General features: G+C 39.2%; 3 protein-coding genes across 5 annotated transcripts; all 3 read left to right on the top strand.

The window, feature by feature from the left end:
- Positions 1-116: 116 nt before the first annotated feature.
- LOC129176733 (RUN domain-containing protein 3A-like) lies at positions 117-9,996 on the top strand. Of its 2 annotated transcripts, XM_054767074.1 has the most exons (12): positions 117-295; positions 3,734-3,887; positions 5,078-5,193; positions 6,091-6,218; positions 6,384-6,469; positions 6,556-6,645; positions 6,721-6,801; positions 7,069-7,237; positions 8,176-8,333; positions 8,415-8,534; positions 9,095-9,195; positions 9,282-9,996. In XM_054767074.1, exons 2-12 carry the CDS (start codon positions 3,793-3,795, stop codon positions 9,422-9,424), a joined length of 1,287 nt encoding a protein of 428 aa, XP_054623049.1. In that variant the 5' UTR covers positions 117-295; positions 3,734-3,792; the 3' UTR covers positions 9,425-9,996. The 2 variants fall into 2 exon arrangements, with proteins under 2 accessions (XP_054623049.1, XP_054623048.1); XM_054767073.1 differs by lacking the exon at positions 117-295 and having other exon boundaries at positions 3,602-3,887.
- Positions 9,997-10,918: 922 nt separating this feature from the next.
- On the top strand, positions 10,919-21,508 carry LOC129177760 (protein FAM117A-like). 2 transcript variants are annotated; one of them, XM_054769209.1, is made up of 9 exons: positions 10,919-11,244; positions 11,323-11,501; positions 12,339-12,478; positions 12,783-12,926; positions 13,068-13,181; positions 14,477-14,605; positions 14,682-14,841; positions 14,930-15,083; positions 19,494-21,508. In XM_054769209.1, exons 2-9 carry the CDS (start codon positions 11,396-11,398, stop codon positions 19,741-19,743), a joined length of 1,197 nt encoding a protein of 398 aa, XP_054625184.1. In that variant the 5' UTR covers positions 10,919-11,244; positions 11,323-11,395; the 3' UTR covers positions 19,744-21,508. The 2 variants fall into 2 exon arrangements, with proteins under 2 accessions (XP_054625184.1, XP_054625185.1); XM_054769210.1 differs by having other exon boundaries at positions 10,919-11,501; positions 19,494-19,551; positions 19,641-21,508.
- Positions 21,509-22,463: 955 nt separating this feature from the next.
- LOC129177761 (cytochrome c oxidase subunit NDUFA4-like) lies at positions 22,464-24,131 on the top strand. Its single transcript, XM_054769211.1, has 4 exons — positions 22,464-22,680; positions 23,504-23,592; positions 23,653-23,713; positions 23,855-24,131. Exons 1-4 carry the CDS (start codon positions 22,633-22,635, stop codon positions 23,909-23,911), a joined length of 255 nt encoding a protein of 84 aa, XP_054625186.1. The 5' UTR covers positions 22,464-22,632; the 3' UTR covers positions 23,912-24,131.
- The last annotated feature ends 2,524 nt before the right edge of the window (positions 24,132-26,655 follow it).

Here is a 26,655-nt window from a genome sequence, read left to right as displayed (position 1 = left end):
AGGACACGCCTATTTTGACTGCAAAGCCCTAAAAAGAACCCTCAAAAAAACACCAACAATGTTCTATTTACAGTACATAACTGACCTGTATGTAAACCAAGCTACAGTGACATTGTTATTGTGGCAGCTAAAATGAAGAACTACTGCATTTTTCTTGCGTAATGATACAGCGCCTCACGCCACTACAGAGAGGTAGTGAGCCCAATTCAAAACAATGTGATAGGACACCAATCTGTACTGACTGGGAAACAAGAACAAGCATATCATCAACTACGAATAAACAACCAAATTATCTGTAAGTATTAGCCCACATTCCATGTTTTGTAGGGATGTCCGATAATATCGACCCACCGATATTGGCGGTCACCACAATGTGTTAATTCCATGACAGGAGATATGTGATGTTACAGATATCAGTATCTGTATCGGTTGATATAGGAATTGGAAACTGAGGGTTGGACAATATCGGCATGTCGGCTATTGGCAAAAAAGCCAATATTGGACATCCCTCATGTTTTGTTTATACACGGCAAGACAGGCTGTGTTGTGATATCATGTGCTATGTGCTCCATGTATCAGAATCAATTTCATGGTGACTTACTCGATTGAGTTGTCCGACTGGTCCAACTGGTTTTGCACTTTATTTTGTGTAGGTGGAAAAAAGTTTCTATCCCTGCAGGATTAGTTAACGAGAACAATTCGTTGTTCGTGCATGCAATCTCATGGAGCAATGTCCTCTTCGCCATATACACAAAGCCTTTCCATCAATGGTAACACTGTATGTCACACTCCATTTCTGTCGCCATGGCTTGACAAGCACCACATTTACACCACCAAGTCATGCCGGTGTAATGACTTGCCCCCCATCTGCTATGAAGCTTCATTCTCTTTTCTTGCGGGCTCAGCTTCTAAAACCTGTAGCTCATCCTCCGTATATTCAGGCTCAAAAAGATAAGATTCAGGATCCTCATTTGTCCAAAAGTAGTCGGCGGCGGCGGCTCTCACAAAGTCTGCCATGATTAATAGTAGCAAACAGACACGCGCTTGACACGCTGCTGTTGTTGACCGAAGTAGCGCTAGTTCCTACCTATAGGCTATGTGAAATCAATGGCCCAGGGAAAGAAGTTCCGGTAATGTTTCAAATGATCAAAATAGGGCAAAATACTGTAAGTAATACGTATTATTGTGAATGTACCTGTTAAACCATAAAACAAGCGCCCCAGTTGACTTGGAGATTTAACTTCAGACACTTTCTCGTGAATTTATTGTTGTACCAAGCTCACTATCCAAATGGGATTATTCCTCACAGCCGGCTGTGGTCACACACGTCTAGACAGGTTGGGTGCTTCCTTCACTGGTAGCCTTGTCTCTGTTCATTCATCAGTCCTGACAGCCTTAAGGTGCCGGTGCAAAAGCCAGACATCGCCACCTTCCTCTGAGACTTTATAATCTCACACCACCATCATGAATTTCACACACCTCAGGAACTGACTCAGACCTGCAGAGCCGGCACTCACAGTTATGTGTGTTCTAATTTGATACACTCATTGGCCACAACATTAGGAATCCCTGCACAAATTTAAAGAGGTCCAAGAATGCTCATTTTTGATGAAAACTAGCAGATGTCATTATTTTTACTGTGTCTATTACCATGGTTGTGGTTTGCATTACACTGCAGCTGCTTCTTATATTTTGTCCTTCATAGCTAAATAACGTCAGTTTTGGGCGATACTGAAAATACTGGTATCAATCCATAACCATGTAAATACAGGAACAGTATTGCAGATACCGTAACTTTAATACATTTTTCAAATTCGTTGAATGATTTTGTGATTTGGCTTTTAAAATGTTGAAAATGATTATAATGGCAATAAAACACAGGACATATATTTTAGGCAAAGAAAAAAATATCATCAAACAACAGTATTTGTGAACAATATCTTAACAAAAAATGTAAAAATATATACAATATGACAGTGTAACAATATCAATAGAATAATACAATATATTCCCTTTTATTACATACAATTGTTTTAGCAAAGTACACTTAATACAGCAAAAGAAGTAAACAAAAGCAAAAACTACTGGCTCTCATTCAAATCCTTTGTCTTTTTGCCCCCAAAGCTCTCCTGTGTCCAAAGTGCATTCCCCCAGTTTGTAAATATACACAATGTGAGCGATACAACAAAAGCACACATATTTGTGAAAAGAACCTGAAGCGAACTGAAATAATTCTCTCACATCACGCTAGTATCGATCCGATACTGATGCCACCCTTGGCATAGATGCTGTCGATATTTCACCAAAAAGGTAGGTATCGTCTCAGGTGGTACAATTATGCTCGTTTTTATGAAGGTGAAGACTGAGCAACGTAAAAACGCGATCAAATAACTTTCAAGAAAATGTCAGAACAGGCTATGATACAGTATTAAAAAACAAATAGGAAGTAAAACATAAAAGACAAACGAAAAGTAAACTGCAATTAAAATGCATGTAAATAAAAATAATTAAATAAAATAAAATAAATTAACCTTAAATAAACAACAGTTTCATAAACTAGTGGTTGTCCATTAAATTCAAAATCTTGTGTCCATTAGTTCTACAGCTTGTTTTTTGTCTATAAATGTAATTGAAGAGAAGAAGTGTAAAAGAGTTCTTTGTGAAAGGTGTGAAAGGATGGTGTGATTCTCAAAAAACGGCATTTCTGAATAAAAAAATGTACCCAAAATAATAATGACATTCAAGACATTTTCTTTTTTTTTGTTTCCTAAACGCACCAAAAATAATATCATTAACCAAAAATTCACATAAATTTGGAATCTTGGAGAAAATCCAGTAATGTACATCATCCCATAATGCTTCACTGTACATACACTCAAAAAAGAAATGTTCAGTCAATATCCCCATCACAAAAACAACAAACATTATCATCAATACTAAAACGATGACTAAGAAACTCTTTTTGAAGGGTAAACATCCGTGAGAATTTTATAATGGATTTCTTTGGCTTTAGGGGGAATTGGAAGTTTTATATAATTTGTTGAGGTTTTTTCCCTTTGAGTTAACAATAATAATTGTGAAATTGAGTTTTGATTGAATATAGGAAAATAAACATTAGTTAAAAAATTACATAATTGTTGAATTTGCTATTCTGGTAGTTGTAATGTCCAAAACATTAATTAAGAGCCACGGGAGGACAGGAGTCTGATAGTCAGGGTTGTGAAAGAGATTACATGCTGTCATCACAATGTTTAAAGGGATAGCTTTAATAATTTTTTGGAATTCTTTTTTGTTTATGTATATTTCACCGTAAACTCGTCAAATGTCATAATACCTCTGTTGTTTAGTAAATGCATCACAGACCAAATGACCTTTTTCATACCATTTTTGTATAAAGACGGTTTTATTTCTAACTTTGAAGTAACAACAAATCCATATGGGAGTATTGTGTGGGCTATAATTGTGTTTATAAATAAGTTTCCACTATAGTAGAACTTGCTGGTGGAAAGTTTGATGGCTATTTTTTTAAGCTACATAGAATCTAGCTAGCTAGTTGGTCGAGTCGCGTGGCGATGACGTCAGAGATAGAGGTGGAGCCTACGAGGATGAGAGGATAGGGACGTTCGAACAGTCTGTTGGTGATAAACATAAAAGACACGCAACTTTTGAGTTCGGGTTGCATCTTTTTGTGGCAATAACTCCGAGTGTGCCCCACCATTTTGTTCCACTTTAGTGTGTGAATGAGGAGGAGGAGGGCAGGTGGCAGGCAGGGAGAGGTCCTTTGGTGATCGGATGGAGCCCGTCTGTGTGGCCATGGGTGATGTGTCGAAAAACCCATCCTCTCGGAGCGTGGCTGTAGAGAGGAAGAACCTCATCACCGTGTGCAGGTCAGTTTTAATCTATCATACATCTTATTCAGCATATGAGATTTATCTGTGTTGTTTGTACATTGTTTGTGTTCGTGGTTCACTCCTGACCTTAGATGACATCATCATGTTAAATCCCTGATATGACGGCTTGTGCTGGCATGAATAAGATATAAAACAACATATAATAATAATAATATTAATAATAAAGACATAATGCCCTCTAAGTTTAGCATTCTAATCTTTCATTTGCACATTATGCACTGATGGTTGCCATGACGACACCCTTCCTGGGGCAAGGACTGGCTGGTACCCCAGGGACTCAGAGGCACCAAAGGAGAGGCCTGTGTGCACTTTCCCTATATAGACATTTAACTCATTTTAGCTTTCTTGGATTTCAATTTTGGAGTTGAAGCACTTATGGTTAGCATTTGTCGCCTATTCTATTGTTGTCAGTATGTTGCCATATCCCGAAGTATGCCTACACAAAGATAACAAAGCTTCGATAATATTTGATGTAACAATTTTGTATATGAATCACTGTTGTTATAGTTTGCAGTGGTGCATAACTGCAGTGCATCATAAAGCGGTGCTCGTGGTTTTGTCAATAAACCAGTCTGTAATGTCACTGTGGTTTGCAGTGGTATATACGTAGATGCATTACACCATCAGTTTGTAATTTGGCTTTATCATGAACCAGCCTGTACTAGCAATTATTACCACAGAGGGCGATAGTGAGTCCAACCAAACTCTGAAGCCGATTTCAATAGAAGCATAAAAAAATGGAAATAGCCAAGGATAAAAGTGGCTTAAAAATGTGAACTGGTTGAACTAATTTATGATATAAACTTATTTGGATTGTGTATTTGCTAATATGGTTAAAATAATCCAAAACTGTTTACTTTAATGGTAAAAGAGCTAACAAGTGAGTGCTTGTTGTTTATATTTTATAATGAATGGGACATTGATGCCATTGGAACAATGAGTGTCAGATCATTTGGCTAGTTGGCACATGGTGGGTTAAACATTGTCTTGTAGGAATTCAAATTAGAGGCTGAAATTCACAAAAGCATAATCTATACTTAAAGGGATAGTTTTGGAATCAAAATGAGCTACGTTACGCACGAGTCATCTTGTTATTGAGTTATCCAGTAAAACATGACTGAGATGTAGTGACATCAGCAACTTCTCCTTCTGTCCCTCCCCTATAGGTTTTCGGTTAAGACGCTCTTAGAGAAATACACGGCTGAGCCCATTGATGACTCATCAGAGGAGTTCATCAATTTTGCGGCCATCTTGGAGCACATCCTCAGCCACCGCTTTAAAGGTGATAAATATGCGTAGATTTAAAAAATTGTTTTAAATGTTGTTTAAGCTAAAAAAAAAATAATTTAAAAAAACACACACACAACAACAGTGACAATACGTTTCTTTAGATTTGATATTTATTGTAATTCATTTTTTAATTGTGTGTTTTTTGTTATTATTTTATTTGTATTTATTCAGTCATTAATGAATCTATTTTCTTGTTTATTTTTTTAAAGAGAGGAATTAGTTTTCTTCATATTTTGGATTTGTTATAAGGATATTTTGTGTTTGTATTATTTCAGTTTTTGTTAATTAAGTTATTAATTCATTAATAATTAGTAAGATCATTTTTTTAAGAAGACATACATTTTCTTTCAATTTTATATTTGCTATATTGCTATTTTTTGTTTTGTATTTAGTTTTAATCCATTTAGTTGTATTCCTAAGGAGAGGTAATATTTTTATTTTTATATTGTTTATTATTTGTTAGGTTTTTAATTGTCATTTTAGTTTTTATAACTTAATTCATTGATTCTTTTTTTTAAAGCAGAATAATTAATTCTTGTTTGATTTTATTTATTTTGGAATATATGTATTATTTTATTCATTTATTGACTTTAAATATTCTTTAAGGCAAGGAATTAGTTTTCTGTACTTTTTAGACTTGTATTAATTCTTGCATGTACTTTAAAACAATATTTTTTTAATGTATACAATATTTGAGTGCTACATTAAAATGACCAAACTTACTGTGTCCTAAATGTTTGTTCATAAAAAGCTAATGCATTGTACATTATGATAGTATACTGTTAGCCTTGAGGTACGCTTCACTCTAAGCTTTGTAGGTGACATTGGTGTAGGTTTTGATTCAGAGAAAGAAGTGAAATCTTATTTTTGTGTGTTTTGGACATTTTAGGCTGTGGAAGCTGGTTCGATGGCCAAAGAAGTTTCTGGGACTTCATCCGACTGACTTGTGCCAAAGTGCCCAACAGCTGCATTCACAGCATCGAGAGCATGGAAAATATCAGCCCCTCACGAGCTAAAGTAAGCATGAACATAGAATACTGTGTTTTTAACCTTCAGACATTTTTATTTCAAGAGGCAGGATGAATAAACTCTTTTTCCAATATGTTGAATTGTGTGTACTTCAATGTAACTAACTTTGTTCAACATGTTGGAAACAAACTAAACCATGACCATTACCTTTAGGGCCGAGCCTGGATGAGAGTTGCCCTGATGGAGAAGAGGTTGTCGGAATACGTCTCGACTGCATTGAGGGACACCAGGACCACAAGGTTAGAGGTCAATGTACAGTATACTGTTTTGTGCAGTAATCTTGAGCTGTGTTTCACCTGCTTGTATTTTTGTCCTGCGTCTGCAGGCGGTTCTATGCAGAGGGCGCCATCATGCTAAGAGAAGAAGCCACCGTGCTAACTGGGATGCTAATAGGCCTCGGAGCTATAGACTTTAGGTGATCTTCATTGGAGACATTTTTAAAGTGTCAAAAATGTTACCTTTTTTATATTTGTCTCGTCTTCTTTTTCAGTTTCTGTCTTAAAGGGGAAGCCTTGGATGGCAAATCCTCTGCAGTTGTTGACTACACGCCATATTTGAAATTTACTCAAAGGTATATATAGACACAAAAAAATGTAAGTTGACCCCAAGTATAAGACGGCCCCTCTTTTGGAACAATAAAAGGAAAATACTGAACTACTTCTTCCAGCTGGTCTCTCTGTAACCAGGTCACTGGTGTGTTTGAGTGACAGTAAGAAAAGCTCTTACTCTCCTCTCCTCACCTGAGACTCCAATTTGTGGAAGGAGAAAATACCGTCTTATATCAGGGTCACTATGGTATGTATAAAAAAATTAAAACAACCCTGCTTCCGTCAAACAGCTACGATTACGTGAGTGACGATGACGATGACAGGCGGAGCATCAACAGCAGCACGAGCGATGACAGCGCCCCCGAGCATCCGTACGTCCCCCTAGTCCCCGATGAGGAGAGCTGGAGCACCAAGTGTCGCAAGATGGAGCAGAGGTTCAAGATTGTCAATGCGCAGAAGGTTCGTGCTTATGAATAATGCACTGCACATAACATTAGGTACACCAAATAATTGTCCCTTAATTAAGATAATAATAAGTAATTTGACAATGTGTTTATGACTGACGTTAATTGTTGCATCAGTGTTAGGGAGAGGCATTTTTCATAATTTATTAATTGATTTTGAATAATTTTGGTCAGATGTTAGGCATTAATGAGTCAATGGCATCTTCAAGTAATTGAGGCAAAATGGAGTGCAGTACAAAGCTGCAGCCAGCAGTGGCGCTGTTAAGTCTAAACCAGTGGTTGCTAAGCTTTTCACAGTCATGTACCGTGTTCGAGCGTATTTCGTAAATCTCAGTTTTCGGCGCTAATGTAGTCAAGCCGTTTTTAATTTTTATTCACACACGCCCTATGGCAATCTGTGTACCCCAATTTGGGAACCTAGGGTCTAACCTAGTCTATTTTTTTGTCTTTTGTCAACATTTCATATTTAATTGTTTAAGTAAGATCATTTTTAAAATAGTTAGATATGAAAACACAATGTACTCAATATTTTTATGCCACCATTAATATTGAGTAAAAAACCTAATTTTCCCCACAACCAAGCATGGAAATTACATTTTATCAAAAAAATTAAAACCACTTAACCAGTTTATATGAAAATCATGTCAAGCATTTTTTTTTTTTTTTACATTTTCCTTAGTTTAGCAGCAAATAATGCATGCGTCTTAATGACTTCATACAGCCCAACAAGGCAGTTACAATTTCCCTCTCAGTATGTAAATGTTGCAAATTAAATCAACATCAATGACAGTGTCAATTAAAAATGAGCGTTAAAGGCATACTTTTTTGATAAAGCTCTTGTATTATATCTCAGTTAGGTGTCCAGGTGTTCCTAATGTTCTGGTGGCTGAGTATACAACAACGTACAACAAAACGTGTGTGTTGGTTTGTCAGAGTTACTTAGAGGAGCTGGTGCATCTGCGTGAGTCTCAGCTGAAGAACACTGAGGCGGAGAACAAGAGGCTCAAAGCCCACCTAGAAGCGCTCCACGGCCAGAGCCAGCAGGAGAAGAAGGAGCTGGAGGACGTCGTCCTGGAGCTTCAGGAGCAACTGTGAGCGCCCGGGAGCTTCACGTACATTTCCCCATATACCTCAGCGTGTGCTATAGTAAATACCGTGTCCATGTTTAACAGAACAAGTTTGATTCCATGCGATACCAGCCACTTGGCCAAAGACCTAGCCATCCCCTTAGTGAACCAATGGCCTCTACTTGAGCCCTACAGCAGCCAGGATGATGTCAAGCTCTTCCGCAGGTTTGCTTTCATGTCAAAACAACAGAAAATACTTGCATTTCTTATATTTATCAATGCTGTTTATGACTACTACAACAGTATATACTAGATACAACAAACTATTATTAACGTTGCATAATTTGTGCATAATGTATGGTAATATACTGTGGGAATAGGTACCTAATAAATCAAATTTAAGATAATACAATTAATTATTAAAAAATGGAATACTCTAAATGGAATGTTTTTTGGTCGAATTATTTTATATATTTTTAGCCAGTAGCGATATAGTAAAAATATGCTGTATATAAATAAGAATAAATATCTCATAAATCCAATGTATATAATTAGTATTAATAATAATTTTAATCCAGTTTATTTGCATTTTTTTACAATGTATCACTCTAAATATAAATATATATTTTTAAGTCACCTAGTTGTTTTATATATGTTAGATATGTATCTATTTAAAATATTGGCTTTAGCATACCCCCGCCACCCCGGTGGGGACAAGCGTCATAGAAAATGGATGGATGGATGGATTTATTTAAAATGATCTTTATATTGTTGTTGGTCCTCAGGAGGAGTTTTTCCAGCACAGAGCTGCTTTCAGTGGAGATCAGCCTGGATTCAGACCCCCCAAGGATGGAAGGGAAGCAGAACGGAGGCGCCTGGTGCACAGGTAAGCCACAATGCCATGCCGCTGTTCTCCTTTTGGAAACCCCCCCCCCCAACAAAATCAAACACTTTGTCCTTCCATCTTTGCAGAAAAGGCCTACACCCCCTCCCTGATGGGACTTTGTGGCTCCTTAGGTTCCTTTCCTAGCTGCAAGTCTCTCTCAAGCCTCAAGTCCAGTGAGTGCCTGGTGAACATCAGCACTGACAACAGTCCTGCACTCTCTCCCAGCTAGGGGGCGCCAAAGCCAACACTTTACAGATAATACAGCTTGAAACAAAAAACCTCCATTATCTGGATGGACGCTCTTCTTTTGGCCCCTCTTCCTTTCTACACTCCAAACATGTCTTTACTTTGTCTTTGTGAAAGAGTCCAAAACAAGCTGTTGTACTGCCTCTCATTATCATACATATGTCTTCAATGTCCATGGTCAAATGGACACTATTGTTGTCTACATACACTTCTTATCATCTTTCCACTTTATCTCTTTATTTTGACAGTTGCATAATAGTAGCAGTGCAGGATAGATGAGCTGGTCAAACCGATAAAGTACTGCGATGATGTCAAACAAAACAATATACTTCCTTGAGAGTTTAGTTTTGATTACTAATGAAAGGTGAAGGATGAATGTTTACACGTGAATGTCCAAAGTGTGTGTATCCTCATTGTTTAACCTGCTCGTTTTTTTATTAGATTGGATTTTATTACACTATTATCAATTTATTTAACGGGTCAGCATCATGCAGTCCTGTAATTGTTGTAGCGAAAGCTATTAGGGGATGTCTTGACGTATTTAAATGCAATAAACCTGCCTTTTTCTGAAAAATTACATGTAAGTAGAGTGTTGGCTGACTTCCTTCAAACAGCACAGCGCTCTTGTCATATACAGAATTTTTGACAAGCGTTTTTGCAGTGGGTCCTTAAAAACAGCCAAGTGTTATATACAGTATAGAGGATCTCTGACTACTATTTTTGCAGTAGGTCCTTAAAACTAGCAGTGTGCACCTGTCATATTGGCAATTTTTGTTGTTTTTGAAGTCGATGCCTAAGCGCTTCTGCCACATTTTTGACTAGGATTTTTGCAGAAGGCCCTAAAATACAGCAGTGTTCCCTTTATATAGAAGATCTTTGAATAGCGTTCATACAGTAGGTCCTTAACAACAGTAGAGCGCTCCAACTATATAGAACAGCTTTGACTGAGCAGAGAGCTGCAGAGAAAATGATGTAGACACATGAGACAGACCATAGTGTTATCTGGGCCTGTCCCGTGTGCATAGGTGCACATTTACAGTCACTTTTGGGGTTACTGGGTTGCTTTAATGTCAGGGATGTGCTTAATAGAAGGGCATGCCATGTTATCTCTGCCTCCTTTCACAGTCCCCACCATTGGCACTCCCTTTTGCACAGAGTTTGGACATTTATCTCCCACAATGCACACCACCCAAAACCAGTCCACCCACATGCTCTTCTGCTCACACAGGCAGCCTTTAAATGAAGTATTATAAGTGTTAGTTCTGGTTGTTATTGATTATTGCTTTAAGTTATTGCCATGTTAAAAGTATAAACAAGATATAAAAAAGTGGGCGTAGAGAACAAACTTCATCGTGTGTGGTTTGATTGATTTGTGGAAAAAGACCCAATAGGAAGGCACCTTCAAATTCTAAAAACCAATGGGAAGTATGGGTGCCCACCAAGTCCCGCCCCGACAATTATTAAACCCACACCAGCGTGGCTGTGGCGTTTGGAGTCAGGAAAAAACACTTCGCAACTTTTTGTAGGCTACCACAACTAGAACAAAACATTTTCTTTTACATTTGAAATTACAATACGCTGGAATTGACGCTGCTTTTGTAAGAAGGTTGAGCTACTTCCTTGTTGGCCAACAGCGGCAGCAGTAGTAGTTGCAGGCTGGGAACATCTCCTCACCTCACAAAGAAAGTTTGCTTGCTAGGCTGCTAACTTCGCCACAGAAGACGACAAGAAAAGTGGAAACCTCATGACGAGACAAAAATAACATCTCAACATCCACGACGGCTTCTACCCACTCGTGGAAATGTCTGTTTGGTGACTCGGGCTTGCATTTATTTGCATCGATTTTTTTTAAGGTTGAAGGAAGAATTGTATTGCTTGCAGAGTGCCCCCCCTCCCTCTATCACCTTCCTGCACCACCATCATCCATAGCCGGTCCAACACAGACCCTGCAGGCATGTCAGGCCGGAGTGGAGCTGTTGTGGGCCCGCAGCCCCTCAAGGCGACCATCCCCTATCAGCTGGCCAGCAAGCACCGAGCCAAAGGCAGGGCTGGGAAGTCAGGTATGAGCCTCACACCTGTCACTACGTCAAAATAAATACAAGCTTGTACGTGAACTGCACAATTTGTTACCTGTTTATCAGCTTTTATTACATATTTAGTAGTTAATCTCTCTTTCACCATTACATGTATATGCAGTCCAATTTAATAATTGATGAATTACAGAAATAACAATATATCAAGGGATTTTCTTTGTAAATTAAATTGAGGCCCTAAACCAGGGCAACTGACAGCACGCTGGCCAAATCTAGACCATAAATGACAGCACAACAGTCTGTGAGCTCAAGTCAAAACTTGGGAATGACCAACATTTTTGTAGCTAATAGATTTAAAAAATAGCAGAGCCCATGCTCCTGTCATAAAGAAGGTCTTTGACTAGAATTTTTTAAGTATGTCCTTAAAAACAGCAGAATTGTCCTCTCATAAAAAGGCTCTTTGACAAACAATTTTAAGTAATTCCTCAAAACCAGCAGAACATTCCTGTCATAAAAAGACCTTTGACGACAATTTTTTGCAGTAGGTCCTTGCATGGACATTATATGAAATAAGTTGTATAATATTGAATGGAGATGTTCAGGCTACGGTTCTTCACTTTCTGAAGATGTGGCCCCTGCTGCCCTGCTTAATGCATCACAACATACTGTAACAGCAATCCCCACACACAAAGCTCGATAATGTTGGACAAATTTAACTGCTGTGTTCTCTACACAGTCTTATGTGTATTTTACAATCATAACTATAATAATATATAATCATAACTGCTATAATTTATAATAATAACGATAGCCCACAATGTAACGTTGGTGTGAATCTTAACATGAGTTGTACCACAATGCCAGCCGGGAAGAGCAAACCGCAGCAGCTGAGCCCCGGCATGAGGAGAACCATGTCTCTGGACGCCATCATCGGGCCCTACCTGCAGGGCCACTGGCCTAAAGAACGAGAAGGCGACTTGTGTCGCAAGGACAAATCCACTCAGGTCAATGTTTTTTTGCAAACCCAACTGGTGGTGTAGTGTCTCAAGGGCAAATCTTTCACATTTTGTGGCCCGCATAGCTATTTAGTTGTTAGAACCACAGCCTTGAACATGAGTGAGAACAGTCAGCTGCACCCATCCTTTTCTGCATGCAAACTTCCTTTTTGATTTGCTGCACTGCTTTAGTTTCCCCTAAGCTTGTATGATCTGCTACGCCCCGAGGTTCTAACATTTTCCTCCATTTCATGTTAGAAAGACTGATTTTGTGCAAGTGTACCTAAAGAAATTAAATGTTACTAATCCCTAGACCCCAAACTCCTGGTCAGACAAAACACAGAGCAGGAGGGATGGCAACGATGTCAACGGCAGCACCACCACCACCACCACCAGCAGCACCACCAACCACCACAAACGCTCAGCATCATGGGGCAGTGCTGAGCAGCTCCAGGAAGTCAGTGGCTGTTTTTTTGTTACCCAACACATTTTTATAAAACCTATTCCAAGTCATAAATTACTGTGTGGAAATGGTAGATATGTGTAAGAGTTGCAAACTGAATGACCTGAAGGTAACCTTCTTGCTTTGTTGTTGCAGATCGCCAAACTAAAACCGCTGCCGCAGCGCGGCAAGCCTGCCATCTCGGGGGGACACGACAAAGACCGCCAGCGTGGCTTCGCTCTGGGGACATGTAGCCTAGGAACCACTCAGGTGCTTCTTCACTCTGCCATACATACAGTACACATACAGTGGTGTGAAAAAGTGTTTGCCCCCTTCCTGATTTGTTTTTTTGCATGTTTGTCACACTTAAATGTTTCAGATCATCAAACTAATTAAAATATTAGTCAATAACAACACAACTGAAGACAAAATGCAGTTTTTAAATGAAACTTTTTGTTACTGTGGGAGAAAAAAAACCTACATCGCCCTGAGTGGGAAAGAATGATTCTTTCGCTAAATTGTCAACACGGATCTCCTCTATGTATGAGGTATGTTATGAAGCGGAGTTATGGTTTCCACATTATGCCCCGATGCCGCTCTGAAGGTGAGCAGAACCAGAGTATAAAGTCTAGTATAGTCTGACACCTGCTACGACCAGACCCACTCCTGCCATTATTATTATACATGTTGATGGTGATTAATGGAAAAGGTAAATAAATGTGCAGACAAGTCCGAATATTTACGTGTTTTGATGTGACAAATGTAACTTTGATCAAGTGTAGAATTACTACAGTATCTGCTTTGATATTAATACACGCGGCAACTTCGATGCAAAATAACATCCACACGTCACTCCCTGATGCTGACGTTGGGAACACCAAGATAGGTTGGATTGCAGGATTTAAAGTACTTGATGTGCGCTTCCAATAATGTCTTGCACACTGCCACATCCATATTAGGTTTTATTATCATTCATAGTAGCAATGCCATATAGTTTAGTCTGATTGGCTTCTGGTTGCCCTGTTCTCATGCGATAGCGTTTCTCCAAACGAGAAATCTTGTCACATTTTAAGTGACACACCGAATGGATACGATTTCTAGTCTCTGATATGATGTGGGTGAACGCTGCTGGTCCCTTGTTGAGATTTGAACAGGTTTGTCATTGAAAACATTTGAGGATACATGGCAAGAAATAAACCATGATAAACACAAACGCTAAGGTTAGCCATTAGCTGTGGACTGTAGCTAGGGAGGGGCATATGAATAAAAAAAGAAACAGACTTCTTGTATGAACTGTGTGTGGTCGTGTTTGTTGCCATCACAGTGGTTAAATGATGCCGCTGAGGACAGGAAATGAAAGCACTCAAACGCTGAAGCAACAGGAAAGACACAACAGTCACACTGCTTCTGCTTTTTAGCACAGCTGTTGCATGGTTTTGTTCCATTTTCAACACAACAAACGCTGAATCCCTTTTCATGAAATTCCTGTCATGTCATTAGAGGGCCTACATGGCGTCTGTTGGAAGATTCCTGTCAGGAGTAACTTCACTTGTTTGTGTCATCAGACTCAGCCCATTCCCATCCCATTGACTCCCCTGTCTACGCTGGTCCCTCGCCTGCGCCGCAGCGTGGAAGGCCTCAACCAGGAGCTGGAGGGCATGTTTGTCTGTCAGCCGGCACATCAGCAGCACCAGGTAATGCCACACGCTTTTTGTTTGGTCCGACATCCCCAAATAGGTGCCTCAATTCTATTACGTTCTGTCTTTCCAGTTTCTGGAGGTTCCAGATGGACACCGTGCTCCTGTACCACCTCAGAGCTGCAGCAGCGGATCTCAGAGCGACCCGGCCTCCGTGACGCCTCATTCACTGTCTTCCGCTTCATCCTCACCATGCTCCACATCTGAAGACGCTCCTGTGGACGTGCATCAAGGTTTGGTCCAAAACCGGCTACCACCTTAGATGAAATGAAACTGTGTTGCTGCATCTTGTCATTTCTTATTTTTATTTTTTTACAAAAGGCTTGGGTCTCCTGTCTCCGGTTCCATGCCTGAGTGAGGCCGACCTCTCGCTGCCTCTGCTTATCTCCTCCTCGCCTGGACCCAACAAGAGCTGCTGCTTCCAGAGAGAGCCTCCTGAGGGCTGTGAAAAAATCAGAGTCTGGGAGGAGACCAGGTACGTCCTCATCATATGCAGTAGAGCATGAGTAGACATGTCTGCATTCATTCTTATGTGCCTTATCAATCTTATTACTGGCTATAAGTGCCCTGCTGTTTCTTTTTCAATTTACTACATCGGACTGAAAATGTTGCCCCCTATTTGCTTGGATGAAAATGCACACATCGTTTCGACAATTTATCCTGCTAACTGTTTCAACACAATTTACATACAACTATTATACTGTATAATAGCCATCAATGTGCCCTGATTAACTTGCTACCAATACTATGAAATTGTGTGTGTGTGTGTGTGTGTGTGTGTGTGTGTGTGTGTATACACACACAAAAAAAAGGGAACACTCAATTCACACTCAGTCAAAAGTGCTGCGCCATTTTTCAAACTGTCCACTTAGGAAGCAACACAGATTGACAATCATTTTCACAATCTGTTGAGCAAATGGAATAGACAACAGGTGGTGTGTTTTTCCACTTCCACTTCCAAATCCAGACCTCCATGGGTTAATAAATGTGATGTTCATTGATCATTTTTGTGTGATTTTGTTGGCAGCACATTCAACGATGTAAAGACAAAAGTATTTCATAAGAATATTTAATTAATTCAGATCTAGGATGTGTTATTTTAGTGTTCCCGTGTGTGTGTGTGTGTGTGTGTGTGTGTGTACAACTCGGCTTGTTCAATGCGTCATAACAGGCAGTCCTAACGAGCCACAGCTCAAACATTTTTTTTTTGGAGGCGCATGTCTTTGGAGTTATATTTGTGCCTTAATTTCGAGGTAGCAAAGGCAGATTTTCAGACATATTAACGTGTAATAACTACTGTCATGTGCTCTGGCACATTGCTGCGCTCTGTCACTTTCTCTCTTTCTCTTTCGCTTGTTGCTGAATGCTTGTTTTTGCAAGGCAAGCTGGTGTACGTGCGCTGGTACCAAAGTCCTAAAGTTTGACTAGTGGATCGCGATCGACGGGTTGGTGACCCCTGCGCTAGACATTACATAACACCCCTATAGTCACCTTTTTATAGTTGTATCACCTGACATAGTAGACAGTTAGCATTGGGAAAGTTCCTTGTTGTTGTTGTAGGATCTCCAATGTAATGTGGGTCGATCGCATGGCATTAAGAAAAAAGATGGACGGCAATGGTCCCTCCCAATTTTTCAAGCGTTTGAGCATACATACAAACGACCTGAGCATTCCTTGGATCTCTGAGTGCCTTTAGACGTGCGTACTTGTAGGATCACACCCATATAAAACCTGAGAACTTGAGGTAGTCCAACTTCCATTCTTTGGTGTATTGCATAGGAGTGGGTTCAAAAGGACAGTAAGCCGTATTTCACAATGTAGCTTTTTTTTTTTTTATTGTCAACCTCAGACAAAACAAGCCGTAGAACTATCTCATCCAATTAATGATGTGAATCTTGTCGGCATCGCCTAGTTCAGGGGTCACCAACCTTTTTAAAACGGAGAGCTACTTCTTGGGTACTGATTAATGTGAAGGGCTACCAGTTTGATACACACTTCTGAAATATCCAATTTGCTCAATTTACCTTTAACTCTATGTTATTAATAATGAATGATATTCATCTGTGTGGAGACACTGATCATGTTAATGGTTTCGCATAATAAATATCAACAATGATTTAATAAGAAAAGAAGCAATCAATATGCAATACTTTAAGTATTTTCTCTAAATGCAAGTGTTTTTCAAATGGAGCATTTTCAAATAATCACTTCTACAACTGTCCCATTTTCACCAGTCCCTACATTTTTTTCACAAATCATGTATTACTTTGCACCATGTTTATAAAAATCAGTCTTACCATTGTAGTTGCCCCCTGTTTTAATATTGGCGAGAGTGGCGATTACCTCGGTCCCATATTTCTCGTCTTCATGTACAAGTTTCGCATCATTGATTCTTTGACAACCCTCCCTGTCTTTTTCTTAATCCAGAATTTCATAGCTCCAAATGAGGCTTCAGTTGTTTTTTGGGAGTGTTAACCAGTCTCGTGAAACAAGATTGCTGTTTCCAACATGTTTGTATGATCGCCACAAATGGTATGTTTTGGTCACGCAAAATACGGACCTTTTTGAAGTAAACTAGGTCAGCGTTAATTCATGTTCAACATTTTTACCTCCGAAAAGCACAAGCGCAGCACGGAGGTTATGTTTTTTCTTTCGCCGTTTATCTGTTTGTTTGTTTTGTGTTCAAAATAACTTGAAAAGTTCTGAATCGATTTGCATGAAATTGGAATCAGGAATTGTTGAAAATGGGATTCAATTTTGGGGGTGAAGTATTTGTGTTATTAGTTTCACAGAGAAAAGTCATCTTTCCCGCAGCGCTCCAGTATCCAACTGTTAACATAGCTAGTTAGCGACAGTATGTCAGCGAGTGCAGCTTGTACGGCTGAGATGTCAACGCAAGTTGCCGATGTGAACCAAAAAAAGTTGTTGGAGACTTGTAGATTTATACAGTGACAGACAAAATGTTGCTCTAGTTTGATTCACTTTGTATGGACTTATTTCAGGAGCAAAATGCGAATGAAAGGGTTGAAAAACGTAGTTGCACGTATGCTCCCTTTTTCAATTTTTTTTTTTTTTTTTTTTACTAGTCTATTTCTAGGCGCATATGCGAGTGAAATGCTGGCACTGTACAGCCACTTCTTTATTTGAACCATCAGCCGTTCCCTCATCGTCTGTTTCCCTTCTTGTTCAGGCTGGATGGGTGGAGTCACGTGACTGCACATGCTGTACTTCGTCTTAAAGGGGAATGAACATAGCATACCAGCACACACAGTCAAAAGAGACGAAAAAGACTTATTTAATTATTAACACCGAATTTACTGACATGGGCAAAATCATGTCAGTTATTGTGGTAAATTCTGTAAATTTTCAGTTTATTGCCCAGGCACATTTGTACATATCAAAAATACACTTAAAAAATAAGTACGATAACTACAACAGCACATGACGTCGCAGAAGCGCTGTCTTAAAAATTTGCTAAAGGAGGAAGCAATTGCGTAATGACGCACATGACATTCAGCCCACACTTGCTATTTTAGCTTTGCAGCACGTTTTTCAGAGCAGCCCTTTCTCATTCAAAAAAAAAAAAAAGTCACCCAGATTCGCCTCTTCCAGTCCACCTTAAAAGAATCGCTTTGGCTTTGTGTGCAAATGTCTCACTGCCCGGTTGTCTCGCCATAACACATGGGTTAGCAAGCAGCCTGCAGCTTTCTTAACGTCGCAGCACCATTAGCTATACGCTAACCTGGAAAACAGCGGCATATACTACGGAACATGCTGTTAATGCATTGATGGCTGCGTAAGAAAACATTTTTTTATCATTGGCTGGACAGTGTTCTTCATTGTGTTATATGTTGCTACCGCTTGTCGCCTGTCACTCGTGGAGTTGCATTGCAAAATGGTGCAGAATAAATTGTTTTATTTACAGTTCATGTTGGATCTTATTTCGTGCACAGCATAAATTTGCTGTGCGCTGAACGCTGGAGCAGTGTGCGATTGTGTAGGCGAGCAGCTTAGAGGGAACATTGGACATCGGCCTATCATCCATCCTCACTATGATGTTGGCCACTTGATCGATACATAGGACAGCCATTGTAACATTACTCTATCATACATAGACATACAGTACACTCCGACAATACTGCCAGCTTTGTTTACACCACATTGTGCACCGCTTATGCGCAGGCTACGGGATCTCTGAAGTGACACGAGACGGCCGCCGCTTTAACAATAGCAATCTACCGGGCTAACTAGTTGGCCTTGAATTTCTTTATTCTAGACTTAAAGTTTTTGAAGCTGAGTGGGGAAGAAGGACAAGATACCACTTCCACGCGGAATGGAAGAATACGTTGTTTTTTTTTTCCCCCCCACTATGTCATATTGCACTGCACGCTAAGGTACTGTAATGTAAAGTTAGTTTAACATTACTGACGCCTAGTGACCAGATTACTACATAACTTGTCTTTCAATATTTTTGGGCTAATAGACAACCACGAAACAGTGATCACTGAATTAATTTTTGAACAACTTGGATAGAGCGAGGGAGTGATGTTTCAACCGTGATGTAGCGAGGGACGACTGTAATGTATACAGTATTTTTAAAAAGGTATCTCAAAATTTGGCCTGTTTTAAATATTTGAAAAATAACTAAAATAAAAATTTGGTAATTTTTTTTTTTCTCCCCAGTTAATTTCTCTCAAATTTGACAGTCTACTCAATGCAGTGCAAATCTTGCAAACAAAAAGATTTTGCAAGTTGGCGGCACTACTAATTACAATGCTGTCATTGTCTCAAACTATGTGAAATTAAACTTTAAAAAAAATGTGTTGTGTCTTGTTTTTTGTTTTTTTTACCCATTTTTATGCAGTCCTTTTGTTCTTCTTTTTAGTACCTCCAACCTGCCCAAGCCAGTGGTGGTTGTCTCCTCCTGCCCAGACCCCAACAAGGTAAACTTTACCCCCCATGGGGGCTCCGCCTTCTGCCCCGTCAGCCTCCTTAACCCCCTCCTCCCCTCCATGGACCTGCTGTTCTGTAGCCTGGCCGTGTCCAGCCACGGGGGATCACATGCCTGCAACACGGTCGATCCTCTTACCACCGCCACTTCTGGTGAAGGATGTCCACACAATGATTCCTTCTAATACTTAACTCTGTGGGGTTTGTTAGTGTTGCTTTAATTTAGGACAGCTGCTTCCATCTAAAATGTTTATGAAAAAAAATCATAATGAAAGTAAACAATCCAAAGTTGTGTTTTTATGTTGTGTGAGCCAAAGATTTACTTAAGACAAAGTGTGGCAAATGGGATGCAGACAACTTTTTTTTTTTTTATTTTTTTTTATTTTAGTCAAAGGTTATTTAAATGTGTTTCACCTTCCTGTTTGTTTTGACCTCGCACAGCTGGTGTACAAAGCTTGACAAATGAATTTGGTTCTTTTCATTTACTATTTGACTACGTCAGACTGAAGGGAAACTGTGGGTAGCATCCATACCGAACAGCTTTCCTGCTTGAAACAGTTTGTGCGTTAGAGGGTGAAAAAAGTGAACGTGCTCATGTTGATGGAGGAAACAAGTTTGTCTAAATGGTGTTTATAGTTCTAGTTGACTACCTAACCCAGGGGTGTCCTATTTGCGGCCCGCAACTTGCTTTTTATTGGCCCGTGGTATTTTCTAAAAATAACAAGAAAACCAAGCAAAAAGGCAAATGTGACATGGAAAAGTAGAAATGTTAATATTAACACCACTAATTGGAATATGCTTTGTCACCTACAAAACAAGTATATCACTTTCTTTCAACATATACAGTATCACTTTTTAGCTACATGGGTTGGTTTTAGCCTGTTAACAAAATTTTAACACATCAAAATGGCCCCCCAAATCCTTTTGATTATTCAGTTTGCGGCCCTCGCTGGGGAAAGTTGGGACACCCCGGACCTAACCAGTTTAGATGGTGCAGATTTGTTACATTCTCTTTGCCGCTGGTATAGTTTTATTTCTGGTAGACACGTTTGCACAGATGGATTTTTTTTTTATTTTTATTTTTACATTCACATTTTGTACTTTTGTAAATGTAAAAAAACGTAGTTGTGTGTAGTTTCAAGTAACCTGCAAAATAAGCTAAAAAAAAAAAGGAAAAAAGAAACCTGTTACTTTTTAGTTTTATGTCCACATAATCAAGACAGGCGTTACATGAAATCTTTGTATCGGGTATAGATTTTTATGCACTTCCAGGAAAGGGTTTTATACGCTTCTTCCTTCCATAGATTAGTTTGTGTATGTGCACATGGATGTAACATTTATGTAGTCACACTTTTTCTAGCTTTAGTATTCTGCATATCATTTGAAATGTTCCTCTATTTCAGTGCTTTGTATATATGTGTGGATGCTGGGGGGGGTGGGGTGTTCTGTGATCTCAGGTACTGTTCTGTCCACATAAATACACCATTGACTATGTGTGCGCCCTTTCACTTATTAAATGGTGAAACTTTTTTTTTTTTACATCAGATTTATTTAACAAAGGAAAGAAAAAAGAAACAACCCCAGCGCCACACCACTCCAGCTTCACAACACCCGAAGAGATAAAAATCCACACAAAATAATCGAAAAGAGAAGACGCATACACCACTAAAAAACAAACATTAATGATATCACAACAATAATAACCATAATAATGACTGATATTTTTTCCTTTCATAGCATTAAATCAACAGTAACATGCAAAAAACCCCACAAAACTACACAAAAATAAATTACAACAATGTTACTGTCTTATTACCATCTACACCATTACTATAACTACCACTAATAACAATATTAACCATGACAGTCCCAGTGGCGTATGCTTGCATTCCATCTCATAACCCCAGCAAACTCTCCAGAGCACCAGACTGTAGCCATCATTCATTCATTTTGTACTTTAAAATCATACAATTCCACTTACATAAGGAAGGAATGATTAAATGGTGAAACATGTCAGTACTCTCCTTCTGTGGTGAAGTGTTCATTGTGATGAATGCAGCAATTGCATAACACTTCAATAAGTAGTCAACTGAAATTTCCACTCAGCTACTTTTGGGATAGAATCCTCCTTATGGATGCTCCAGTTGTGATGATATAGCACAATACCTTTTTCCGTCCTGCATTTACCTTTTTGTTTGTATTGTTAGTGCTATTATAGTATGTTTTGTATCTACTGGTTCAATATGACATCACCCCAGCTTTTAGGACAAAAAAAGCCCAAAAAACTTGTAATATCTTTCTTCAGACCCAGAAATGCATTTCTGTAAGGCACAAAGGCATGCATCAAATGCAGGAAAAAAATATATATATTAAAGGTGTTATTCCGCTCACCACATTTTCTCGCAAAAAAAAAAAAAGAATTGTGCCATATTGTTTTCATCCAAGGCCCCCAAAATGTATTTACTAGGTCTCAGGCGATACAATAGGCCCCCAAGTGGTTGGAATCAGTGTAGTGATTACGTTAGATTTGATTGGCTGCCTATGAAGGTCTTTGATGGAAACAGGAGATGACAGTAGAACGTTAGCATTTAGCTTTTTGTCCTTATCATTCACATCAGTGTTTATTTTCTTCGTCAAATATGACTTCCCAAACAATTAGCTCTGTCACAGTTTTGACATTTGATGACTAATCCCCCAAATGTACGCTTTTCCGGGAAAGAAAAGCCAAGCCCATTCATGTTGGCGTCCACATATGGTCAACAGAGACGTGACGTCACACGCACGAACGCGTCGTAACGGCACACTTACATCGTTTTTCATCACACAACAGGGCAAACTAAGCTTACAAACCAAATATAAATAAAGTACTTTTGATTTTAAAAGCTGTCAGCAGCTGTTGTGGTCGCGCTGTGTGCTGATTGGCTAACCACACAGGAAGGCGGTGGTGTGTATATTTCAGGGTCCGGCCTGTGTGAAACTGCAGAAGCGCTCTGACACCAGCTCACGAAGAAGAGCGAAATCCACCACCGGCACATTGTTTTTTTAAATCTTCGTAGCCAGTCAGCGGGAACACCATGTCTATGCTGGGGACCGTCGCCAAACAGCTTAAGAACCACCCAGCTGTAAGTTTGAACGTCGGTGTTTTTTCATTCTTAGGATATGATTTCTAAAATGACCCGGTGACATTGAAATGTGTCCAACCGGAGCGGCTAGAGGACGAGCGCTCCTATCCATACAATGCTTTTATCAATTATACTGGTGCTTTATTCACCTCTAACAACGTTCATTTTTTAATCGCACATCTATTTTACTCACATTTGAATGATGATGCTTGAATATTTCAATTAAATATGACAATATGTCATATAGGCCTGCAGTAGCAATACCACATTCCACGACAGGTGACTATACAGATGTGTGGATTTATCCTTGCATCCTTATTATGATGACGTTTTTCGCTTGTTGAGGGAAAATAAGCACATTTCACAGCCATAGCTGCACGGCCATTTTTGTAGCATACAGCTGCACGTATACCTGTATATGTACTGTTTATCATCAAGGTAATCGCCACTATAGGCCTGTGCTTGCACAAGGGCAGCCATGTTTACAGAAAAGTACCTCAAGTGACCATTGGAAGAAATACATTACACATCTAGTATCCCATTTATGAATTATAAATCTGATCTATTTTGTATGTAACCTCATGTATTGTTAGGTACACCTGATAAAACATACACGGTATAGTAAAACCCCACAATCTGTAATGTTAAGCCTTTGTTTGTTGTCTTTGTATCCATTGTGGAGGTTGTAATGACTATATGACCATGGCTATAACTGAAAATATGCAGTATAAAGTATGGAATATTGTTTTAGTAGTTTGTGGAGGAAGTAGCATTGAAATAACACTGTACATTTATATTATTTTACTATTTTCTTTCCAAAAAGCTGATCCCCCTATTCATCTTCATTGGTGGCGGGGCGACAATGAGCTTGATGTACCTTGGCCGACTGGCCCTGAAGAATCCGGACGTCTGGTAAGTTCTTTGATTTAATATGTGTGTCCTTTTTTGTGATAAATTAGATTTTGTCTCTAGTTGGGACCGGAAGAACAACCCTGAACCTTGGAACAAGATAGAGCCCAATCAGCAGTACAAAGTATGAACATTTCTACATATTTTGCCACAGAACACTTTAATTTAAACCACACAGGCCTGTGGAGGATAAGCTCTATCTTCTCTCTTATCTTTCCTCAAAGTTAATGCCACCTACTGTACTTGTGTGTGTGTTTGCTTGCAGTTTTTCACAATAAACATGGACTACTCCAAGCTGAAGAAGGACGGGCCTGATTTCTAAACCCCACCCTGTAATTGTCATCCCTGCAAAGACGAGCCTTTTGCACAACACTTGACTGAAGTGTGGGTCTCATTGGGTGCTGCTGTCATCCAGTCGGTTCATCTATAAAGTGTGAAAGTGACTATATAAGTAAAACAGGCAACCACCTGTTTAGCTGACAAATTGATGCTGTTATTGTTAACTTGAATGTGTTTTAAATTATTAAAAGCCATGGAAATCAGCCTTTTGTTTTCTTGTTTATACAGTAGAATGCATGCCTTCACAGTGAGTTGTCAGTTAATATTTAGGAAATGTAATATTTTGACTACTATTATTAGATCATAAACTAATTGACTGTGTCAAATGTGACACCCAAACAAGACGGACATTTATTAACATTTTGTCTAAAAAAAAAAAATACTCCAACCTAATTGCGCCAACACAACAGTGCTTTCACTGTTACTGTAATACTTATTTTAACCACATGAGGGCGATGTGGCCATTTCAAAATGTACAATTAGTACTGTACATGTTTGCGGTGTCTATTTTCAAGAGACTTAAATGATCACTGGAGACTGTTTGGGAGGGTAAAATACTTCCTCGACAGGTCACTTTATTGTTTTAATCAGTTTCAGCAGTGATATTCAAACCCATTCCGAAAAAAGAAAGCGGAAATGCCCATTTCCCGCGAGGTTTAAAAGCAACGCGGGACACCAGCAGAAGTATGATAAATTGCTTCAAACTATCCCTAAATCTAACTAAATAAATGCTTTATTATGCTTTATTCGCCAATCGCTTTAGACCACCAACTAAATACAACATTCAAAAAACTTTAAAGGTTGCTGTTTGTTGTTAGCTTACAGCAAGCTAAGCAGCTAAAAGGTGACGTGATGAATCCTACGGAGGACGGGCTTGTCTGCTGTTCTTCCTCAACATATTCGCACTACCGAACCACCGAGGACTCCTATCACCCGCGGGTAAGCAAAGATCGTACCTTGAAAATTAGGGAAATTCCTTAACATTCTGCCGACACAGGTCTCCAGGCTAACTTTTTTTCTAGGAGCACATTGGCCCCTAACTTAAAATTTTAGGAGCACAAGCAGAAAATGTAGGGGCGCACACCGAAATCGACTTGTTAAGTAAATATTCACATTTCCTCTCATTTTCACTGTATTGTTGATAGATACTCAGACAATAAATCACAACTGTCTTCTCTGTCCACCCTGTTTCTGTCCTTAGCTTTTGGAAAGCCTCATCGGTGGCATCATATAAAGTGGTGTGAATAAGTGTTTTCCCCCTTCCTGATTTCTTTTTTTTTTTGCATGTTTGTCACACTTAAATGTTTCAGATCATCAAAACTTAAATATTAGTCAATGACAACACAACTTAACACAAAATGCAGTTTTTAAATTCAACTTTTTATTATTAAGAGAGTAAAAAAAATCCAAACCTACATGGCCCTATGTCAAAAAGTGATTGCCCCCCCCAAGTTGCGCAATGTTCCATCCATTCATCCACTTTCCATGCTGCTTATCCTCACTAGGGTCACGGGTATGCTGGAGCCTATCCCAGCTGACTTGGGGCGAGAGGCGGGGTACACCCTGGGCCGGTCGCCAGCCAATCACAGGGCATATGTAGACAAACAAGCATTCACACTCACATTCATACCTATGGACAATTTAGAGTCTCCAATTAACCTAACATGCATGTTTTTGGAATGTGGGAGGAAACCAGAGTGCCCGGAGAGTCTTGAACTTGCTTTATTATGCTTGTATTCATTTTATTTATTTAGTATTATACTGATTATTATACTTATTGTTCTGTTATGCTTATTTCTAATTATTATTATTTATTTATTGTTATACTGATTACTATATTAATTGTGAAAAAATCTTACTAATTACATCATCATATTGTTACATTATATGTACATATGGAATACAGGAAGTGAATAATATGTACTGCACAAGATGTGGAACGGATGGGGGGTAGGATTAAAGAAGCTTTGCTTCTTCCTACTCCTTTTGGACATGTGGAACTGTGAAATGAATCATGTGATGTATTCCATTGTAAATTGCATGCATGTTCAAATAAAATGAAACCAAACCAAACCTCGGCTTTGAAAAATTCCTGGATCCAGACAGTGATCCGAATCGCCTTGAGTCGGCTGAGAAATGTGGCAGTAGTAGCAGGTAATTAGTTTTAGGGAAAAGGGTGAAGAAGAAAACACAACACGACCATGCAGACATGTCCGTGGTGTACCGTGGTGAAGCTAGTTTCATGTTGGACGACGGATATTCGGCTATGTAGCTACAGCGATAGTTCCCTCTCACTGCGCCCAGACTGCTGCGTCATGGTGTAGGGAGCTCGCACGGGAAGTGCCCCCCATACGCTGGTTGCTTATGATATAGGGACCTTACAAACACTACTAAACATGTCGAAATGGCAGCTAAAAACCTTGGAAACTACACTTTGTTGAAGATTTTGTAGCAATATGTGCTGAGGCTGACATCCCATTAGAAAAGTTAGCTAAGCTACATCCATTTCTCAATGATTGGACAAAATGGGCCAATGATGTTGCATCAATAAATGTAAGGATTTGTGCATTTTATTCAGTAACCCAAATAGCACACACTCTATGCTGCTAAAATAAGTGGAAAAGGTAAAAAACTGAAAAAAAATGGATTGGGGGGGGGAAATCTGGCTTTCATAGGGCTCCAAGAGAGTTTGTTTAAAAAAAAAGTAATGTATTCTAAATCACAACA

Source organism: Dunckerocampus dactyliophorus, chromosome 2 (assembly GCF_027744805.1).
Source record: "Dunckerocampus dactyliophorus isolate RoL2022-P2 chromosome 2, RoL_Ddac_1.1, whole genome shotgun sequence".
NCBI classification, from domain to species: Eukaryota; Metazoa; Chordata; class Actinopteri; order Syngnathiformes; family Syngnathidae; genus Dunckerocampus; species Dunckerocampus dactyliophorus.
The sequence above is the reverse complement of the archived record's forward strand: the minus strand, read 5'-3'. Positions and strand labels throughout refer to the sequence as shown.